This window comes from Balaenoptera ricei, chromosome 1 (assembly GCF_028023285.1).
Source record: "Balaenoptera ricei isolate mBalRic1 chromosome 1, mBalRic1.hap2, whole genome shotgun sequence".
NCBI lineage: Eukaryota > Metazoa > Chordata > Mammalia > Artiodactyla > Balaenopteridae > Balaenoptera > Balaenoptera ricei.
Genome location: NC_082639.1, coordinates 166,679,617 through 166,701,032, shown reverse-complemented (window position 1 = coordinate 166,701,032; position 21,416 = coordinate 166,679,617). Strand labels below are relative to the sequence as shown.

Below are 21,416 nucleotides of genomic sequence, written 5' to 3'. Positions count from 1 at the left end.
CAACAAGCCCCGTGTGCTGCCTTTATTGTGTCTTAATCCAGGATGTCAGCCTCTGTTCCTCCTCTAACTTGCTCCTTTCCTAATCAGAGCCCCTTCCTCAGATTTGTGCTTTGGATGTTACCATTGCTAAGGATAACAGGAAAAGCCAAACAACGTTCCCTCTTACTGACACACTAGTTAAGTCCATAGTGAATTACCATTTGTATAGCACATACTTTAATTTATAATCATCTTATGTTAATCTTCAAAGCAACCCTGAGGAACAGGTATTATCCTCATTTTATAGATGAGGACACTGAGGCAGGGCTGGAACTCAAACCCAAGGGGTCTTCTGATTTCACATCTGACGCTATTTAGTCTACATACTGCTTACTCAGAAGCTCGCGAATCTTAGGTACAGAAAAAGTTTTCTAAGGTTAAGTTCCAAGTATCAAGTAAAGAATGAGTCACAGAGGAAAAACCAGAAGAATCTGGTTTCTATTTCTGGCTTTGCTATAAACTACCTCACAGTTTAACTTTCCTGGTCCTCAGTTTCCTTCTTCATAAAATAAGGAGATCAAATTAGACAATCCCTGAAGTGCCTTCCTGCCCAGCTGTCCTATGTCTCCTGCCCTGTCTCTGCCGTGTTGCTAAAATTAGGCAGAAAACATTGTTGAAATACCTTTCTTTTTTGCTTCTCAGGGTTTTTTTTTTAAGTTTCTGAAATTAGCTGGATAGTTGACAACTATCCAGCTAGTCTGTCAAGAAGGAAGAAAATTGCCATCTATTTAATAGCTAAATTTTAAGCAGTTCATTTTCTGTAATGAGAAGAGATATCTGGAAACACCAGCCATGGGGCTGAACCCACAAAAGTCCTCCTCCTGGGGAGACCATCTTTAGAGCCACGTATTCTCAGAGCAGAGGTTCTCAACCCAGGTGACGTTTGGCAACATCTGGAGACATTTTGGGTTGTCACAACCGGGGAAGGTGCCACAGGAATCTGGCGAGTAGAGGCCAAGGATGTTGCTAAACATGCTATACGCACAGGACAGTCCCCCTAAACAGAGAGTTATCTGGCCCCAGATGTCAACGGGCTGAGGTTGAGAAAGCCTGTCTTAAAGAGTGAAGTCAAAGAACAGCCCCAAACTCTTCCCAGTGTTTCAGCTAAACCGGTCCACGTGAGAGGCTAACCGGGTGGGCTCACCTGAAAGAACCGAGGGTCTGGACACCTCTCTTACCTGGCGAAGAAGGACGCGGCCACCGAGGTGCCCGCGGAGGTCTCGCTGGCCACGCAGGAGGCTTGCGAGGCGGGGACGCTGCAGGCCGGAGGCTTGTCTGCATTGTAGCGATTCAGCGCCACCTCTGTCAGGCCCTCCCGGCCAGGCTCTGTCATCAGCTGGGAGATCTGGCAAGGAATACGGATATCGAGCTCATTACCTGTGGCTCACGGCATTTCCTGACTACCACCGGTAGCACCTCTGTTTTGGGGTCGGGGTAGCACCTCTGTTTTGGGGTCGGGGCCATAGCGCGCGCGGGGCAGGGGGCAGTGAGGCTGGGAGGGGACACGTCCCCACGTGCATTCAGTGACACGCGACATGGCCTCCTCTAAGGCCGTTTTCCTGCATGTTAGCTAGAATACCTCCTCGTTTGTATTAACTATAATGGAATACAATTATCCCCTGACACTGTAAGTTTCAATGACTTCTGTGTCTCCCCTCCATTTGGAGGGGAAAGCAGGAGCCATTAACCACACTATTTGCAGCCCAAGACCAGACCAGTTGGACCAACTAGTGCTGGTTTCTTACTAGGAAGGCCCTAAATGCTCTCAAATAGACAAGAGGGGCAAAGATATCATTTTTTTATGGGAGAAGTGAACCAGCTAATGAAGAACATAAGAAATTAAGCAAAACACTATTTGCGTATTGTTGTTGTTTGCTGTAGGCAGTCAGCAAAGAGATGACTTAGAGAAGCTCATAAAAATAGATATAGCCCACCATGAATTACCAATGGGTTGTTTTTTTTTTTTCTTGGAAGGTTTAGACCATTTCAACAGACTTAATTTTCCTACTGGTTCATTAAGATAAATGGCTTCCATTTTATTGGCAATAATTGCCTTTATAATGCAAATTCTAGTGAATGGGGCTGGGTCTATTTTGCCTAAATGCACATAATATACTGTGAAGAACCATACTTCTGGGCAAAGTAAGATACTGGTATAGAAATATACTTTTGGAAAGTGCTAATCCCATGACAAATGTAATAATTATGCAGGCAAGTCTAAGTGTGCTATTTTGAAAGCCTGTTACTTTAAAACTTCACTCTACTTGCAAAAAGGAAAAACTGTCAGTTTTTTTTTTTTTAAAAAGGCAACTTTAGTTTGGGGTAAAAAAAAAAAAAAGGTCTCCAGCCAGTTCAAACCTCTTAAATGCTGAGTGGAAAATGCTTCTAATTGCCTAGAAAATACAAGTGCAATAAGGCAAAGATCAGGAACAGTTTCCCCTCTGTGCTGAACAGTCCAGAAGGCCAGTGAAAGGGTCCCGTTTGTTAACCTTTGAACATAAAACATTTGTACTTTTCATTATTAGAAGAATAGCAATCGCTCTTGAGCCCCATGGACTTGAAACTTTGCTCTGCTTAAATTCATGCTCTGACTTGGAAAGCCTTGGCATTATCCAGCTGTAATTCTGCCAATACACACTTTCTTATTCTTATTCATTCAATGCATTGTAAGGAAAGTGAACCCACATCAGAGAAGCGGGAGAGGAAGCAGCAAAAGCAGCCAATGGCCTGGAGGACGTTCCCTGCGCTGGCAGGGGCTGCCTCCCAGGCAGAGGGCCCGTGTCACCTCTCTTTGGGCTTCCTCTGCAGCCTGTGGGGTGTGGGCTCCCCTCAACCGGCTACCACTCGCCCGGAGGAGTGCGGCACGCTGGAGGGGACGGCTGAAACAACCGGGGACCTGGCCGTGGGCACGCACACTGTGGTCACCACGAAATGGCATTTATGAAGCACCGGTGGTACACGATGCCATCCTGGACAGTGTCCCAAAACAAACCTCACCGTGAATTCCCTCCATCCCACAGCTCTCCACGCCAGAATGGGGTCTCAGGAGCGATGTGGGGCAGACCCTACAGCCCTTAAGGGATCTGAGGAGCTTCCCTTCCTTGATCATCCTTGTGACAAAACTAACACCTACCCCAACCCTGTGTTCCCTAGCCGACCCCCCCCCCCCCCCCCCCCGCCTTGGAAGCAGACCACCTACTCAGCAGCACTCACTCTGCCCCTGGTTCCGAATCTCATTTCAGGGCAGTGGCCTTTCCTACCAGCGGGCGGCCTCCCCACACTTCAAAAGCAAGTCTCTCTAAGAAGGGCCTGCTTTTTTGCTGCTAGCTATAATGAGGGCTCTGTCCTGTAAGAATCTGCCCGGAAGACTTGGCTTCTGCAAAGGGCGAGGGGATGAGCTCGCCGAGAACCCCAAGCCCCTCTGCAGTCACGCAGCGGCCCCTACCCTTGGTTCCCAGGCCAGGTGGGCAGCACGTGAGATGTGCTAAGATGTGGGTGAGATGGGGCTAAGGGGTGTGCTGTCGTGGTCGGTTCCCCCCAGGGCCCTCACGGCAGTCCTGCAGAAGCTGGATTCTAAGAGACCGAGGGTCAGAAACCTGGGGCTGCTTCCCCAGGGGAAAACAGCTAGTGAACAGGGGCCAAGACTAGATCCCGATTTGTTGGATTCTGTGACATTTTCACTCTGCCCTCCCCCCCCCCCAGTCCAACCCCCATTCCCGCTTTAACTGCCCCCTCAAGGCGGCTCTAGCGGCCCCCTCCCCGCAATCCACTGTAAGAGAAAACACCCAAACGGCAGGAATTCCCGGAAACCTTAGCTTCACTGCACAATCTGCAATCAAGAGCCTTCTTTGTAGAGGGCTATGGTTTACCTCTGCTTTTCAGACTGTCCTGACTTAATTTTTTCTCTCACGATACCGTGAAAGCTACAAGACTCTTCGTGGGAAAATTCAAAAAGCCTCAATCTCTTCATCTAACACATCTGAAAAGGGTAAAGTTCTGGGGGAAAGGATTCGTTATCTTGATTATGTGTGTATGTCATAGTCTAGAAGCAGCAGCTGAAAACTTGCCAGGGGGTCCCAATCACTAACTTTGGGGGGACTAGATTTTCACCACAGGATTTCGTTTGCTTTAGTTCTGATTAAAACCTGCTGCTAGCTCTCCATCTCGGTTACACCGGATGGTTTCACTAAAGCAACAAGTATCTGTGACTTTCAAAACACCACATCACATCCCGAGGGTGGTGGTCCAGGAAACACGGGATGGCAGTAAAGGGACCAGGCACAGGGAGCGGGGGGCGCCTGTGTGTTTGCACACGCGTGTGCTTCTCCACGTGGGGTCTTCAGTGCGCACGGGAGCTGCCTCTCACAGACCTCACAGATAAAGCCGCTCACTCCGTTGTCATCCTAGGCGAGATTCATGTCTTTCAACCACATTTCCATTTTTGCACTGATACCTCCATATGAGGAGCCATATACTTGTTCACAAAGAAATCTCGAATCTTAAATTCAGTTATGATCTTGACCACAGAATCAAGACAAAAAAGATGTTTGGCTGTTATCAACCAAGGTTGCTTTCACACGGCAAATCGCAATCTATAAACCATTGACCTTTAACTTCCCCACTGAAGGGAAGGACTCTGAGAGCTTCCAGAGTGTGACAGCTTGGGGGCTCATCTTAAATGGCATTATTGACCCAGAAAGCCACCTCCCTTGGACTCTGCCGAGGCAGCAGGGAACACCAACAGTATCCATTTCCTGTGCAGAGACATCTAAGGACAGCAAATGCATCCCACTCAGTCTTTATATTTAATGGCATTATGACCCCAAATCCCAGAAAATATCACATAAAGCATTTTCTGTTAGGCAACTTGTATCTCACTGTTTTGGGATATCTCCTTTATTGTTATTACTACTTACACTGTTACTTAATATTTTTATATGTTTTGCAAACAGTGGTGCTCAATAAATATGTTTGATGTGTGTTAGCACAAACCAACTCACAGTTATCCTGAAAAAGACTGGACACAGGTCAACCCTTGGCATTGTCTATGCTGTCAGTGGTTGCACTCTTAGGGAATGAGGACAGCAGAATACAATTTCAAAAAGCCTATGTAAAATATAAACGAGGTAAGCGAATCTGCAAAGGACAAGATCAACAAATGCATCCCCAAACCAAAGATAAGTAGTTACAGCTGACCCTGCAGACCCTGCATTTCAGTCGTAGGGTAATAGAAAGCTGGTGGCGGTACACAGAACAGCATCTTCCTCTAGTAATCGCACTGCGCTGAGATAGGCCCCCAGTAACTTATTTGGTTTTTGCTCCTATCAGAGGGTAGGGGGGAGAGAAAATTTTCCATCCTTTTCTGTATATGAGTCTTCGCTTGCACTGCAGGAATATGTGTCAGTCCCCACTTGAGTCACTTCCGGGGCTGGCTCTAACAGCATCTGGCCAGGGGCCCCCTTCCCCCCCTCCCCTGAAGGATCCCCCTGGGGAGCAGCTGCCCTTTGTGACCCAGGGACGGAGCAGCACAGAGGATTCTTGGAACAGCCATGGGCGCATGTCTCTTACTTCTGTACCCCTCCTTCTGGGGACCAAAATGCTTCATTTTATGAGCTATGTTCATCTGATCCTGGCAGGCAGAGAAACAAGAGGAATGCCCCGCTCAGGAGGGAAGTACTGGGACGTCTCCGAAGCCAGAATGATCTCCTCTCCTGCAGTGTCTGTGCTGGCCTCAGCCCTCCCTAAGTTGTTCCACTGCACTCTTTTCGTGTCAGTGCTTTCTGCCCCTGAGCGACTGGGCAAACTTGATCTCATTTCAACTTTAATCTCACCCTGCCTGTCCGTTCTCCACCTGGAAACCAGACCTACCCAGAACTGAAGTGATGCATTGCAAAGGTGGCTCCGGAGCCGTGCGCAGTGGTAGTAAGCACCTTTCCTGAGCAGGATTTGTAAAAGGGGCAGAGCTCACATCGCAACACAGGTGCTTGGAAGTCTCAGGAGACATTGCAGCAAGTTAACTACTGCTGGCTCTTTTTGCCTGAAGAAAAGCTACTGAAAACTAGAGCAATAAAATGGATTTTCCACTAATCACATCTAAAGGTATTTTAACAAAAACAAAACAAAACAAACAAAACAAAAAACCAGAAGGTCAAATATTGTATGATTCCATTTATATGAGGCACCTGGGGTACTTAGATTCATAGAGACAGAAGGTAGAATGGCGGTTGCCAGAGGCCTGGGGAGGAAGACACGGGGAGTTACTGTTTAACGGGTACATAGTTTCAGTTTGGGAAGATGGGAAAGTTCTGGAGATGGATGGTGGTGATGGTTGCACAACACATGAATGTACTTAATGCTACAGAACTAATGGTAAATTAAAAATGGTTAAAATGGTAAATTTTATATAGTACATTTTACCACAATTAAAAAAAAAACAAAACAAAACTTAGAATAAAGAGCACCAGGAGACTGCTGACTAAAGGGACAGCCCAAGATCCGCTCACTGAAAGGACTAAGAGAAAAGCACTTGGATAGAAACCAGAGCTGTAAGGACGGTGCTCCTCTTATTTTAAAATGCGGCCCCGTAATCATGATAACAACTCCAGGGTCAAAGTCAATTATCTGGTTGTATCTGAAAGTTCAGAGCTCCTAATGCAATACCTGGCACATAATAGGTGCTCTAAATATTTCTAGAGTTGCTTGAATAAGTAGCTCAAGGGTTGGAAATTGTTCTGGTGCACAGGCCACTCTCCTGGAACAAAGCAGAGGTGGTGAGATTTGACCTCCTTGTGAAACTCACCTAAGGGACAAAAGATTCTGTGTTCAGAAACATCAAAGGGGAAATTTTACGTTCTGTATATTTTACCACAATAAAAAAAATAAAAAAAAAAAAGGAACAAAAGAGAAACGCCACAACACCAAAGAGTTAATCCCCTTCAGCTTGTCCCAGGTGGCCTGCGCCTGCTTTGTCATTTTAGAGGGCGTCATGAGGACTCTGGGTGTCGAGGCCCCGAGTCAGAGGAGGGGGCCGAGTCCTCCAGGGATTGACAGTGAGTTTGCAGGGTGGTCTCAGGGACAGGACCCCACCAGCCTATGCCCGAAGCCTGCAGGAGATGGGGTGAGCCGGAGCCCTCGACAAGGGAGCAACGGGAAGGAGGGGAGACCAGGAAGGCTGGGAGGGGCTGGAGAAAGCCTCCCCCGGAACTGGGCTCTTGGATTAAACCTCATTTGATTTCTGTACACGTGCCCAAGTCAAACGCCATCCCTCCTCATCTTCCCTCATTCCTGCCATGTCACACCCGAACAGTCAGTTAACATGTTTTCCGTAATCTAGTGTTCTGGAACTGGGTTGGTTCAGATCCTGTCCCATGCTACTGTGACTTTTAGGCATTTAAATGCTCCGGTTAACGCTCCAGCCCTTGGCATGCTGTCCCCGGAGCACAGGCAATGCCGCCTGACTTGAACCTGGTCCCTGGCCTGGCCTAGTCCTCGTGACTCACGTGGGGCACGGATCACCTTTGAGACCCCCGCGGCTACCTTGAGTCACACAGATATAGTCGTCCTGTGTTGTCCAGCTACCCCCTCCCCCCAGCCAGCACCAAGGGGCCATGATGGGATTCTTATGTCCCACGGCTAGATGTTTGATTACCCTTATTATCTTAACTTGCTTTGGCTATAAATTTTATTAGCGGCCATAAAATTATCCATCCACAGCATTTGACTCAGTGACCTCTTGCCACAGAGAATTCCACACACTGGTGCTACCGGGGCCTAGGAGAGCTGCCTTTTTCCTCACCCTGGATTTACAGCCTCACCTTCATCAGGGTTCCGCCCTGTATGATGAGTCAGCAAACAGAGGAGGCTGCAGTGTTTCATGATACCCGTTATCAGGGCTTAAATCTGGCCCCTCAGTGCACGTGACTGTCTTCTTTCATTCTTTGTGTTGCTAGAAGGTAAAGGGGCAGGGCCACCCAAATGCTTTAGAAAAGACTGAGGTGCAGGGTACAGCAAAGGGCCAGCTGCATTTCTGTTTTGGATTCTTCCCTTAGATTTCTTTTTTTTTTTTTAATTTTTATTGGGGTATAGTTGCTTTATAATATTGTGTTAGTTTCTACTGGACAGCAAAGTGAATCAGCTCTACATATATACATATATCCCCTCTTTTCTGGGTTTCCTTCTTCCCATTTAGGTCATCACAGGGCATTGAGTAGAGTCCCCTGCGCTATACTGTAGGTTCTCGTTAGTTATCTATTTTATACATAGTATCAATCGTGTATATATGTCAATCCCAATCTTCCAATTCATCCCACCACCCCTTTTCCCCCTTGGTATCCATACATTTGTTCTCTACGTCTATGTCTCTATTTCTGCTTTGTAAATAAGATCGTCTATACCAATTTTTTCAGATTCCACATACGTGCGTTAATATACGATATTTGTTTTTCTCTTTCTGACTAACTTCACTCCGTATGACAGTCTCTAGGTCCATCCGCATCTCTACAAATTACCCAATTTCATTCCTTTTTATGGCTGAGTAATATTCCATTGTATATATGTGGCACATCTTCTTTATCCATTCGTCTGTCGATGGAAATTTAGGTTGCTTCCATGTCCTGGCTGTGATAAACAGTGCTGCAATGAACATTGGGGTGCATGTGTCTTTTTGAATTATGGTTTTCTCAGGGTATATGCCCAGTAGTGGGATTGCTGGGTCGTATGGTAGTTCTATTTTTAGTTTTTTAAGGAACCTCCATACTGTTCTCCACAGTGGCTGTATAAATTTACAATCTCACCAACAATGCAGGAGGGTTCCCTTTTCTCCACACCCTCTCCAGCATTTATTGTTTGTAGATTTTTTGATGATGGCCATTCTGACTGGTGTGAGGTCAGAACTACTCACTGTAGTTTTGATTTGCATTTCTCTAATAATTAATGATGTTGGGCATCTTTTCATGTGTTTGTTGGCCATCTGTATGTCTTCTTTGGAGAAATGTCTATTTAGGTCTTCTACCGATTTTTTGATTGGGTTGTTTGTTTTTTTGATATTGAGCTGCATGAGCTATTTGTATATTTTGGAGATTAATCTTTTGTCAGTTGCTTTGTTTGCAAATATTTTCTCCCATTCTGAGGGTTGTCTTTTCATCTTGTTTATGGTTTCCTTTGCTGTGCAAAAGCTTTTAAGTTTAATTAGGTCCCGCTGTTTATTTTTGTTTTTATTCTCATTGCTCTAGGAGGTAGGTCAAAAAAGATCTTGCTGCGATTTATGTCAAAGAGTGTTGTGCCTATGTTTTCCTCTAAGAGTTTTATAGTGTCTGGCCTTACATTTAGTTCTTTAATCCATTTTGAGTTTATTTTTGTGTATGGTGTTAGGGAGTGTTCTAATTTCATTCTTTTACATGTAGCTGTCTAGTTTTCCCAGCACCACTTATTGAAGAGGTTGTCTTTGCTCCATTGTATATTTTTTGCCTCCTTTGTCATAGATTAATTGACTATAGGTGCGTGGGTTTATCTCTGGGTTTTCTATCCTGTTCCACTGATCTATATTAGTTCTGAGATGTGCAGCTCAAGGCAGAGCTCAAATATTCTTTTAAAGAATATCTTAAAACAAATGATAAAGTCTTACCATAAAGCTTGTAGTATTTCTACATATAGATACATGTAAATAGGTTGACTGACAATACTTTTAATACTTAGTGCTCAATTATGTTTTGTGGGGTGGTTTGGTGACACATTCAAAGACATACAATGATACCAGGTGTCTAGCTGACATGATGAAGTTAGTTTCAGCCTGAGAGAACGTTGAGAAGTGACTTCAGGCATCCTCATAGGGCATCATCATACTCATTATTGTTTTTGAGTCAGGGTCTGTTCTAAGAACTTTGTATATATGCTGCCATATTTAATCCTGACAGCAACCCTATGAACGAGGCACAACTGTCACCAAATAATAGCTTTAACTCTGTCTGCCACATGGGAAAAACCCTGGAGGAAGTATTGCCGCCGGGTTTCCTTTCTTTCCATCCTTGAGTTTATCTTGCACTGATCACATCACCCAGAGAATGTACAGCTCTTCAACTGTGGCTGCCCCATTCAGAAAAAGTGTTAACAGCCAAAGAGTTGATGAAGAGCAGAGAAAAGGATCATTTGAATAATTTTTCAATATGCACACAGGCTTGCTCTATCCAATGTTTTGTGATTTTTAGGATCAAATGAAAGCAAAATCAAATGGTCTGAATCTTGATGTAACTGATCTCACTTTCCATTTGCAACTAAGCAAATTCAGACTGAGTAGAGCAACCTTCATCAACCGGCCCCAAGGTCAGCTCCGAAAACCTGGAAGAACTAAAGGATTTTTTCATGTACTGAATCACGTGGGCTGCTCTTTTACTGGGGGAAGGTTACCATTGCACCCCACCCCAAAAACTTCCAAGAGCCAGTGCCCCAGGAATGCCCTGAGCACTCTCCCCCACCCTGGATGATCAGGGCCACCCCTCCTTATGGTCCCCACAGCTGCCCTTGTATCAGAGCATTTGTTTTGTTTTGTAACTGCCTGTCACTGGTCTCTCTGCCCAGCTAGATAGCAAGCCCTGTGAGGAGAGGGACTGGGTCTTGCTCACTTCAGTATTACCACCATAGCACAGTGTCTGGATATGGAATATATCTAATAAATACATCAATTAATACGTTAATTAACAAATACATACAAATAAAAATAAACTTAATTTAGTTGCATTAGCATTGCTTGAGTTTTGTTTGGTTTTGAGGGATAAAGGTTATTTTCACCTGATTTTAAAAATTATGAACAGGTTAGACAAAGCTTTATTCAAAAAATATAAGGTATCTCAGGGTACACTTCATTCAATATATTGGTGAGATAAATGACTGGAGTGGGGGAAAGAAAAGGCAAACAAGAAACAAAGAGGCCAAGGGACAGAGACAAAGAAAAAAAGAGAGAAACAGGAGAAAGGGGAAGAAAGAGAAAAACAAAAAGAAATTACAGAAAAAGATTTTTAAAAAGGAGAGGAGACCAGTGCCTTTCAGCCAGCTTGAGTGTGAGCATGTGATGGCCACAGCTAGGGAGCTGGAATTCTCTGGAATATTAGGCAAGCGATCCTAGGAACATGGTTTCCAGGAGAGACAGAATCAAGCTTAGAGGCTGAAGTCCCACTGCCTGTCTTAGCTCTTCCCGGTATCAGACAAGACCTTCAGCTACACACAGAACCCTGAGGTGCCTGAGGATGAAACGTGTGAAGGAAGAAGTTTAAAGACCCATGTCACAAAATTGAGCCATTCTCTCACCCTTTTCCAATTAAAAAAAAAAACATAGTTCTAACTTCTGAAAAAAAAAAGGCTTAGAATTTCTGAATATCTCAATACTTGCTCATGTAACTTTTACAGATGGCATTGTTTATTAGTTATGCTTCCAAGAGAAAACACAATAAGATTAAGAAATTGAACATTAGATTATAGAACTGATGTAGCATTTAATTCTAATACAGATCATGGTCTTTCCATCCATGCCTGACCTGCTGTGTTCGTCTGTACATGGTCATGCAGCTTTAGGAAGCAGTCCCTTCCTAGAGCACGCCGCTGTTCTTCACCTGTCTTGGCTAATGCTTGGAAAACTTTCAAGAAAACCAGCAGCGCCTAATGGCCTGGAATTTTAACTGTGCATTCCTTGTAGGCACCTTACTTCCTCATATTTTCCTTGAGCTCTTGTGAGAAAAAGTCAAGAGGGACCTGAGACAATACTTTGCTGTAAGTGACCCACCAAGGTCTGCAGAACAGCCACTTCACTAAATGCAAAAGCAACCTTGCATTCTGGGCAAAACTGAGGGGACAATGTTGGGAACTTAACAAACAAAGGCATGTGTACACACACACACACACACACACAGGAACGCACACAGCCCTCAGGATGCTGGGATGGTAGACAGAGAGTCCTCACAAAGAAGGGGTGAGGTTGGCAGCTGCTGGAGCCCTGACCCAGGAGTCATGAGAGCCAGGTCTGCAGGGCTCCCAGCACCAGGGAAGGGGCTTGTCCTTGTTTGGAGTCCTTCAAGGAAGCCGACAGCGTTGAGGCTGGCTCTAGATTATAGGATTCATCCTGCTCACACCACAGCCACAAAGGAGAGATGCCCAGACTGGAGACAGGCTGGACCAAATGGAATTGCCAGTGTAATCCCAGTGCCTAGGAAAGGGTATGCCACGCATCAGGCCCTTGGTAAGCGTTGCACTGAATGAAAGGATCCAATTCTGGGTCTGGCTTGGTTGATGACAACATGAGGGACTTGGAGCAAGTTATTTCCCCTCTCTTAGCCCTAATTTCCCCAGTGAGGGGAACTCATGAATCTGTGTCTTGGGTGAAATGAGATAATGCACTGAATGTGCTCTGTGGTTCCTAAAGTCATCATCAAATATAAAGCAGGGACGTTTAGAAATATTCCTCTTTCACCTTAAAGCATGTCCCTAATTTAACATTTGTGTGGCCATTATGCAAAAACATACAAATATGTCAATGACAACAACAAAACAGAAAGCATTCCCCAGTACTGTACCAAACCATCAATGGTGAACAAGGGGCTGATTCTCTCAAAGGGTCAGCTGGTTGTTCCAAAGCGATGCACAAATTTTCACAGTTCCAGCTTTGAACTGACCTCACATCTTCTGTTTACCAGTTGCAGAAATGCCAAATCCTACACCAGCCAAAAAGCAATTTTCACAAAAATGTTTCAATGGAGCTGGAAAAGTCCTTAGATAGAGTCTGTGTCAACTTTCATGTGTAAACATGAAGACACTGTGGTCCAGATTGGTGAGCTGAGTTGTCCAAAATCACACATCTGGTTTGTGGCACTGCCAGTCAATCGCAGCACTTATTTAAATACACATCAAAAAGCTAACAATAGGGGCTTCCCTGGTGGCGCAGTGGTTGAGAATCTGCCTGCCAATGCAGGGGACACGGGTTCGAGCCCTGGTCTGGGAAGATCCCACATGCCGCGGAGCAACTGGGCCCGTGAGCCACAACTACTGAGCCTGAGCGTCTGGAGCCTCTGCTCTGCAACAAGAGAGGCCGCGATAGTGACAGGCCCGCGCACCGCGATGAAGAGTGGCCCCCACTCGCCGCAACTGGAGAAAGCCCTCACACAGAAACGAAGACCCAACACAGCCAGAAATAAACATAATAAATAAATAATAAAAATTTAAAAAAAAAAAAAAAAAAAAAAAAAAAAAGCTAACAATAGGACAACAGAACTCTAAAATGATTGAAAATCCCTGAAATACATACAGAGAGAGAGAGAGAGAGAGCCAGGCTCTGTAGTTCAGCAATAAGCCAGGGGCTTGGTTGTAGCCAAACAGCTGGCTGCGGGACCTTTGTGAAGTCAGTTAACCTCTCTACAACCTAGTCTCCAAAATCAGGGATCTGCCAGAAGGAATATCAAATAAAAACACTCTCAATTGTCCTTCTCCTCAAATAACAACGGCTTAAGATTCTAAACCGGTGCTTCAGAGTCTCTCGTTGAAAAGCTGAACAGGAGTAGGCAAACATTTGTGGGCTGACCAAAAATGATCCTGTGAAGACGTGTGGAACTGTTCCTCTGTCTAGTCCCTTCTGAGTTTAGGATCACTCACACTATATGGCTGGTAATTTCCACTTCTGTGTGTTCCTACATGTCCAGACTTCAGAGAATGCCTCAGCAGGGCTGCTTCCTGGGAAACTCTGGATCATGAATCCCAATCAGGACAGATCCTAATCCTGTCACCAGACCTATGACAAACTGCATTTGATGGTTTTCTAAATCAGTTCACCCAGGGGATTTGGATGCTTACTAAGATACATTTATTTACATATGCATGCTTTCATTGTGTATTTCACTAGTAAAAATAACATTGAGAATGCTTACAAGTTTAATAATGTTTGGGTACCCCTTACATCCTTAACCCTGAATTCTCAAATTCAGGGATATTTAAAAATCCCGTGCCTCATGAGTTGTAAAATGAAGTTCTGATATTAACTTTGCTGTTGTCTGATTTCTTCAAGCCCGTGTCATCTTCTCAGCACCTCTTCTCTTTGAACATCATTAGCCAAGAGACAAAGACTTTCTGTGTGAGTTGAAGCCAAAGTTGTACAATCTCTTGTGTCTTTACTAAATAAATATCTACTTTTTTTCTGTTTCGGCTGCGACATTCCATCCAGTGTCCTAATTTCTTCACTTGGTGGTTCTGCTCAAATTTCTCCTCTGTTCATTTAAGATGTTGGTTTTCTCTTCCATTGTACATGCTATGGCTTTTCCCAAAGCTCAGCTATACTTTCCACTTGTTAGAACTTTATAATATGGGTCAGGCCCAGCAAAGTCAATACCAACTAACTTATTGTGAGCCTATCTAACTAGATTCCCCCAGCTAGCAACCCAGAGCCAGCCAGATTGGCAGACCCCGACACCTCAGGGATGACAGCCAGTGCCGTGCTTTATTCTCACACAGAGTTGGACCCGGGAGTTCATCTCTTCCATATCTGCCCTTCTGTTACAAACCTTGAGTCCCTGGAGTCTGCCATTTAAAATAGAGCTGATCTTTTGGGATTCTTGTCTTTCATACACACTTGAAAAGCTATTCATCCAATCCTGAGTTAAAAGACTCTAAACTGTGTTAACAAATCAGTCTGGTTGCAATTCTCCCAAAATTGAATTATTCTCTTAACGACCTCTTGAGGGAAAGCAACAAAACATCAGCATCTCAGCTGAGTCTGCCTGTCATCTTTCCTCGACTCCCCAAATCTTGACTCTACCCGTAACACAAAGTAACGCTGAAGTCTACAGGGCTTCCACGTCTGGGGCAACCATACAAACAGAGCCGGGTTCTGAGATCCAGAGTGTGGAATCAGCAAGGCCATCGTAGAAAGAAGCTGGTGGCCCAAAACTGCGATTTTCAACACAAATTGAGAATACCTAGAGGCTGCAGTAACCCCGTATTAGCATGGACGGCAACATACCCATTTCAGAAGGTCAGTTCCAGGAAGGCAGGAAATAAATCTTGCCTTTGGAATACCCTTACAACTCTGAGCAACCCTCTTGGAGTAAGTATTGAAAACTCTGCTATTTGACTTCCCACAGGGCTTACCACCAGCACGTTCATACAAAGTTGGCAAGAGCAGAACAACACGTAGACATTTTATAGTAGCTTAAGATTTAGTAGATTGTTTTTTTCCCAGAGCCCAAGATGAGGCCAAAGTAAACAAGCACACACGTGTGTACACACATACACACACCCCAGAAGCGCTCTTGTTGGAAGAGTAATTCTGTCGAGCAGTGTCTTTGAGAAAGAATGAAAACTACTCCTCTGGGGGAAAGAACGCTAAGAAGAAACTTTTGAAATATACAAAGACACATCTGAGAATCAGTAAACATGTCCACTGAGGAAATACATAGAATAAATAACCTCAAATTAGATTGGCCCTAAAAGGAACACATCCCGAAAGTGGGGTTGCAGGAGGTTACAGACCCACCTTCCTACCATAGAGACCTTTAAGAACAATCACAGTAGCCAGCTGTCTAGAATGGCTCCAGTGTAGATCTACGCAGAGGGAGAGAAGTACCAGATGTCTAGAGGAAAACTTTTCCCAAGCAGGAGTCTTTGATGTGTAGGTACTTCTAATACATAGACTCTAAACTTTTGCAGCCTTCGAACTACCAAATTATAATTTCATTAATGTCTCAGACGGACCATAGCTCAGAGTAAACCTAATGTGTACCATGCTTACCCACTTTCTCAGCTGATTTCTTAGATAGTCTTTAGTGTTACATATCTATGACAATCACATAGCTCGCATTTTTCAGCCTCATTCAATTAAAACTTTTTCTTGCTATTGGCCTCCTAAGTATATTTACATGTGTCAAATCCTGTCTCGTGAATTTTGATTCAGGAATTATGTTTGCTCTAGATTGCAGACTCAATTTTTAACTAGTCATCAGGAGGGAAAAGGCAGTATTTATGAAAGATGCTTTATCTTCAAATTCTAGAAAAACTTCCCTCCAATCCAGGTCAGCATGGGGATCATTTGTCACATCCAAGGGTCAAACATAAAAAGGCAGTAGTGGGAACAAGAGGCGTGGGCTCCCTCTCTATCCAGCAAGCCTGCCAAACCACAGACAGGAGGCACTCAGATGAAGGCACCCCGTTTAAAGGAACTTTGTTCTGTTTGTGCTTTGTTTAAATCCCAGAGTGGGAGATGACCCACAATAAGCCACTTGAACTTTTTTCTCTGTAAGTCTCCAGTTGAAATACAGTATGTGGGAGTTCTTTCAATAGCAGTTATGCAGGTCTTTTCAGAAACTAAATTTGAATACTCCACAGTTACCAATTCGGAGTATAACTGCTCAACAACAGGCTTGAAAGCCAATGGCAGCCTCCACTGGCCTCACTTTACCAGGTTCCTAGCCAGGCCTTCTGAGGGCTTCCCCACAGGCAGCCCTGCTTCTGCCTTCCTGACCAGGAGACCCAGCCCTGGGAGACCCGACCCTCTTCCTGGGTGACTGATGTTATTTGTACTGTTCCTTATCTATTCAAAGCTGGAGTAATAAGAACAGACTCAGCTAAACTAAATTAGTCCTTTGTTTGCCATTATCATAAAAATTTTATGTAGGAACTAATAAAAACATGCTTTACGTGCACAGTTACATGCGTTTACACAGGCAATAATATCCAGCAAGTTATATCCATAAATTCAGTTATAGACCCTTAGGAATAAATATTTTATCTTTCCCAATGTTTTCGTTTATTGAAAGGAAGGTGTGAACACAGAAGTGTATGACTATCTGTGGCTTCTAAGGGCCCTTAAGTCCCCCTGGATGCCTCTCCAGGAGACCAGAAAGGTCCTTTCAGGAGTTTCTGGATAATTTTCATAATTTTTTAGCCTCCTAAGAGCTCAGTATTAATCATTCCTCCAATCTCAGTAAATGGAAAGCTTTTTACAAAGCTTTTAAAAATAAATCGTTTTTGAAATGAGTTCAGAATTTTCTTAGAAAAAAATTTTAAGCAAACAAAAAGATTCAATTCTCTTCCCAACTGGGACCTTAGAGCAGACTTACAATAGATTTAATTAAAGAAGTTTAATGAAATCCAAATCTAACCCCCCCCCCCCAAAAATTGGATCATTAGATATTTCAGCTTTTCCTTCAGTAATGTACTCTAAAAATACACTGAATGAGTAGGGTTTTGTGTGGGTTTTTTTTTTTTTTTTGCTCTATATTTTCTTTCTTTCCATATCTACAGTGTCTAATAGAAACATAATGGGAGCCACAAAAGCAAGCTGCATATGTAATTCAAAATTTTCTAGTAGCCACATTAAAAGCGTAAAAAGGAACAGGTGAAATTAATTTAAATAATATATTTTATTTAACCCAATGTATACAAAATATTGTCATTTTAACATGTAATCAATCTAAAAAAAAATCTTACTAATGGAATATTTTACATTGTTTTTTCTTGTCCTAAGTCTTGGAAAACTAATGGGTATTTTACTTACAGTACAATTCAATTCAAACTAGCCTCATCTCAAAATGCTCAATAGCCACATATGACTGACAGCTACCCTGCTGGACAGCAAAGGTCTAGAGAATTGTTGACCAGCCTGGCAAAGATAATCTCAAAGAATTCATGATTTATATGATTGCTTTTGTACCCTGTGGGCACACCTCCCCCGGATTATAACTGTGAATCTAACATATTATAAACTCAGAAAACATTAAAATTACATGTTATTGTAAAAGTCCAATTTTTTCCTGTCTATAACTGATAGTAAAATAAGCAAAGGTAAAGCAAGCCAGGTGAAAAGGCAAAATACTTCGGGCAGCCAAAAAGAGTCTATGTCAACAGTTATCAGAGGTAAGTTAGAAAGTGTTACCAATCAGATCCTTTACCAGCCTTCAGAGCCCCTGCAGCCTCTTAAATACAGACCACTGTGAAGTCTCTTCTGTATAAAATTGCACCTTGGGAAAATGAGAAGCTAAATTTTTTTCCACTTAACTTTTTTCCGTCAAAGAAGCTATGTACTAAGTTTCTGTAACCTTTAAAAAAAATGCTATCTTCTATTACTCTTTCATCATCCCTCTGTTTCTTAGAGTAGATACTAAAAAAGACATTTGTATAGGGCGTTTTTTTTAAGATTTTTTTTTTTTTAAGTGGACCACTTTTAAAGTCTTTATTGAACTTCTTACAACACTGCCTCTGTTTTATGTTTTGGTGTTTTGGCCCCGAGGCATGTGGGATCCTAGCTCCCCGGCCAGGGATCGAACCCACACCCCCTACATTGGAAGGCGAAGTCTCAACCACTGGACCACCAGGGAAGTCCCCATATAGGGTGTTTTTAAAGTGAGGGTTTAAACCAAAAAGTCGGTACTGTATCTCTGATTTTTTTAAAGTAAGTTTTGGCAAATTACTGTTTCTCTGTGGTTAAATGTTGTCATCTTAAAAAAAAATCACCCCAATAATTCTAAGTCTGTGTTATGTCTTGCAAGCGTTAGTCATATTTTTACTTGATGTGTTATTATATTTAATAATGCATACTGATGCATGTTAAGCAAGTTGTTCTGGAGGGCAGAGACCAGAATTGCTGACGATACCCTTTGCTGAGCTAACCAAAGCACTGCATGCATAGAAATGCTTAATTATCCCATGTGTTGCTGCTGTTGCCTCATAAAATGCGTGCACGTGCTGAAATAAGGGCTCTGAGTAAACGTAAAGGTATTTTTTTTTGTTTCTAGATTCATAAGAGTGTGTTGTCTCAAGATCAAACAAAGATTCTTGAAATGATGTTTTTATTTTCTCCTCCAAGATGAAGGAAAGACCTTCTTGGCAATAAGTCAGATTGACAACAGGGGAATTAGAGGATGCTCTCAAAGTCCCTGATCTGTTTTTGTGTGTTTTAAATCAAATAAAGAAAAGTCAACCACATATAAAATGCACACTCAAATTTCCTCACCCCCTCTCCCTTCGACCTCACGTTTTCTCTAGAATGGGAGTGGGTTTTGACTCCAGAGAATCCTGCCTTGGTTTTCAAGTGAACGGAAGGATGGTGGTAAGTGAAATATACCCTAAGATTAGAAGTGTTTTCATCTAAAGATTTAGAATAAGGCACTAAGACAATCAATTAACTGTAATAATGTCACTGTTAAAAGATCTTCAAAAAGAGACATAACAATTAGATGCAAACTAATCTACACTAAACGCTGTACTGGAGGTAAGACAGCGCTATAAAGGACATTATTGGGTCAACTGGAAAATACTGGAATATGGATGGTAGATTAAAGTTATTCATCAAAGTTAATTTTACCGAAGTTGATAACTGCACTCTGGCTACACAAAAGAATATCCTATTTCCTGGGAAATACACAATGAAGTATTTAGGCATAAAGGCCCATGGTGTAGGCATCTTACTCTGAAATGGTTCAGAAAAAAGTGAACAATAGTTACCTAAGTACAGGGAATATGGGTATCCTTTGTACTTACTTTTGCAAACTTTCTGTAAGTTAAAAATTATTTCCAAAAATATTCTAATTCTTTTAAGAGTGAATATACATGGTGGGGAAAAAATTCTTCCGAGCCAAATTTCCTTTAGGAGTTTACACTGCACAGTTCCTTGTCCTCGCTACCTAATTCCTACAGCAAGCCTCTGGATTTGACTGTAGAAGACACAAAGCGATGACCCGACTCCCACCTGGTAAAGGGCTCGCCTCTCCACAACCCACCCCTGGCTCCAGCTACGTGCCTGAGGCCCTCCTCCCGTCTTCTCCATAGAAAGAATGTGGGCTTTGGGCGTTGGGTCTCCTATCGGCCCAGATGTCCTTCTCACACTCTCATTTCCGGGGTTGGGTGAGGGGAGATACAGGATGATTCTGTCAATGGTTAAAGCAATGCTCACAGTGGCTCTGAAACCTGATAAGACTCTCCGTAAGGAGATAACCACAGGCTCCTTGGGACCCTGGCTGCCAACGCTGCCGCCACCGGCAGCCCGGATTATCAAGGGTTAAGGTACCTGTGGGAATCCCCAGGGCCACCAAGTAAAAGAACTGGCTTGCGAAGGCATTTTTACTGCCTTCCCTCTCCCCACCCCCTGAAAACCTACTTATTTTGAAACAAACTGATCCTTCAATCTTAGCATCAAAACCTCCAAGTCAGAGAGAATCATGGAAGCAGAGCAGGGCCAAACCTTAAAGGTCAACAAATCCACCCTCTCCCCTGATGCAGGGGTACCTTTCAGGCTACTGGGTCATTCAGCCTCTTTTCAGGATCCTCCAGAGATGAGACGGGAAGCTCCCTACTTTTTGCAAGGCAATAGATGTATTCGATACATACATACATATCCACGATTTGATAACTCTGATTTTTAGAAAGTTCTCCTTTGCAGTCAGATAAAAACTGCTTCCCTAAAATGGAAGAAATGTGAAAGCAGGAAAAGGAAAGGGAACTTTCCTTCATCAGTGCCTGGACAGCAGGCACACAAGAAATAACTTGGGAATGAATGACTCAATTAATGGATAGTCTGTGCACTGGCTCTTTTTCTATCCTACTGAGCAATAAAAAGCATCCACTGTCTCCTCCAAGATACAGCATCTCAAGCACTTGAAGACGTTTTCATGTCCGCCTCTGTCTTCTGTCCAGCGTAAAATCCTCCAACTCCCGTAACTGTGCCTCACACTACAGTTTATGAAACTGTCACTAACCTTCCTTCACTCATTCACAACTCATTCATTTATTTATTCATCTATTTCCAAAAGGAATTTGTCATGTCATTAAAAAAAACAAAGACAAAAGCAACAAAATTACTAAAATAGAAATGATCATGCAGAAAATAGGGTCTGGAGAGATCTACCATGCCAAACAAAATGTTTACATTGTTTTCATGATTAATTTCAAAACTTGATCCTAATGTTCCTGTTGCAAAGGTGAATAGGGAAACATTGCGAGTCTCAAAACTCCGGATTATGAGGATGAAACAGACCAGTTCCTTGGGAGAGAAAAGGTGATTGCCTGTATCAAGGACAGAGGTCTTGTGTAGGGCATTGTAAACCAGGGACATTGACTCGTGCAATGGATAATCAGTGTTCCTACTCAAAATCCACAGCAAATGCTGAGCAAAATTAAAATAGTTGCTTTTCTGTAGTAATTTCTGATGCAAGCTTGAAGGTAGAAGATCAAGACACAATTCACAGTGGGTGATGACAAAAAGGGTTAAGTTGATTTGGTCCAAATATGTAAATATCTTCTTCAGTATTTTAATTTACTCCAAGATGTAACTTAGAATAGCTGGATAATTTGTAAGTAGTGTTTTAAATTATTGACCCTTAACCAAACCTCCTTCTCTGGGATTCTGAGCCTTGGAG

General features: G+C 43.2%; 1 protein-coding gene across 2 annotated transcripts in view; it reads right to left on the bottom strand.

The window, feature by feature from the left end:
• Window positions 1-21,416, bottom strand: part of KIF26B (kinesin family member 26B) — a 487,970-nt gene that overhangs the window by 264,040 nt on the left and 202,514 nt on the right. For both annotated transcript variants that reach the window (XM_059941090.1, XM_059941099.1), the window contains one exon: window positions 1,218-1,384. In XM_059941090.1, the coding sequence (XP_059797073.1) occupies window positions 1,218-1,384 (167 nt within the window). The remainder of the gene's footprint in view (window positions 1-1,217; window positions 1,385-21,416) is intronic.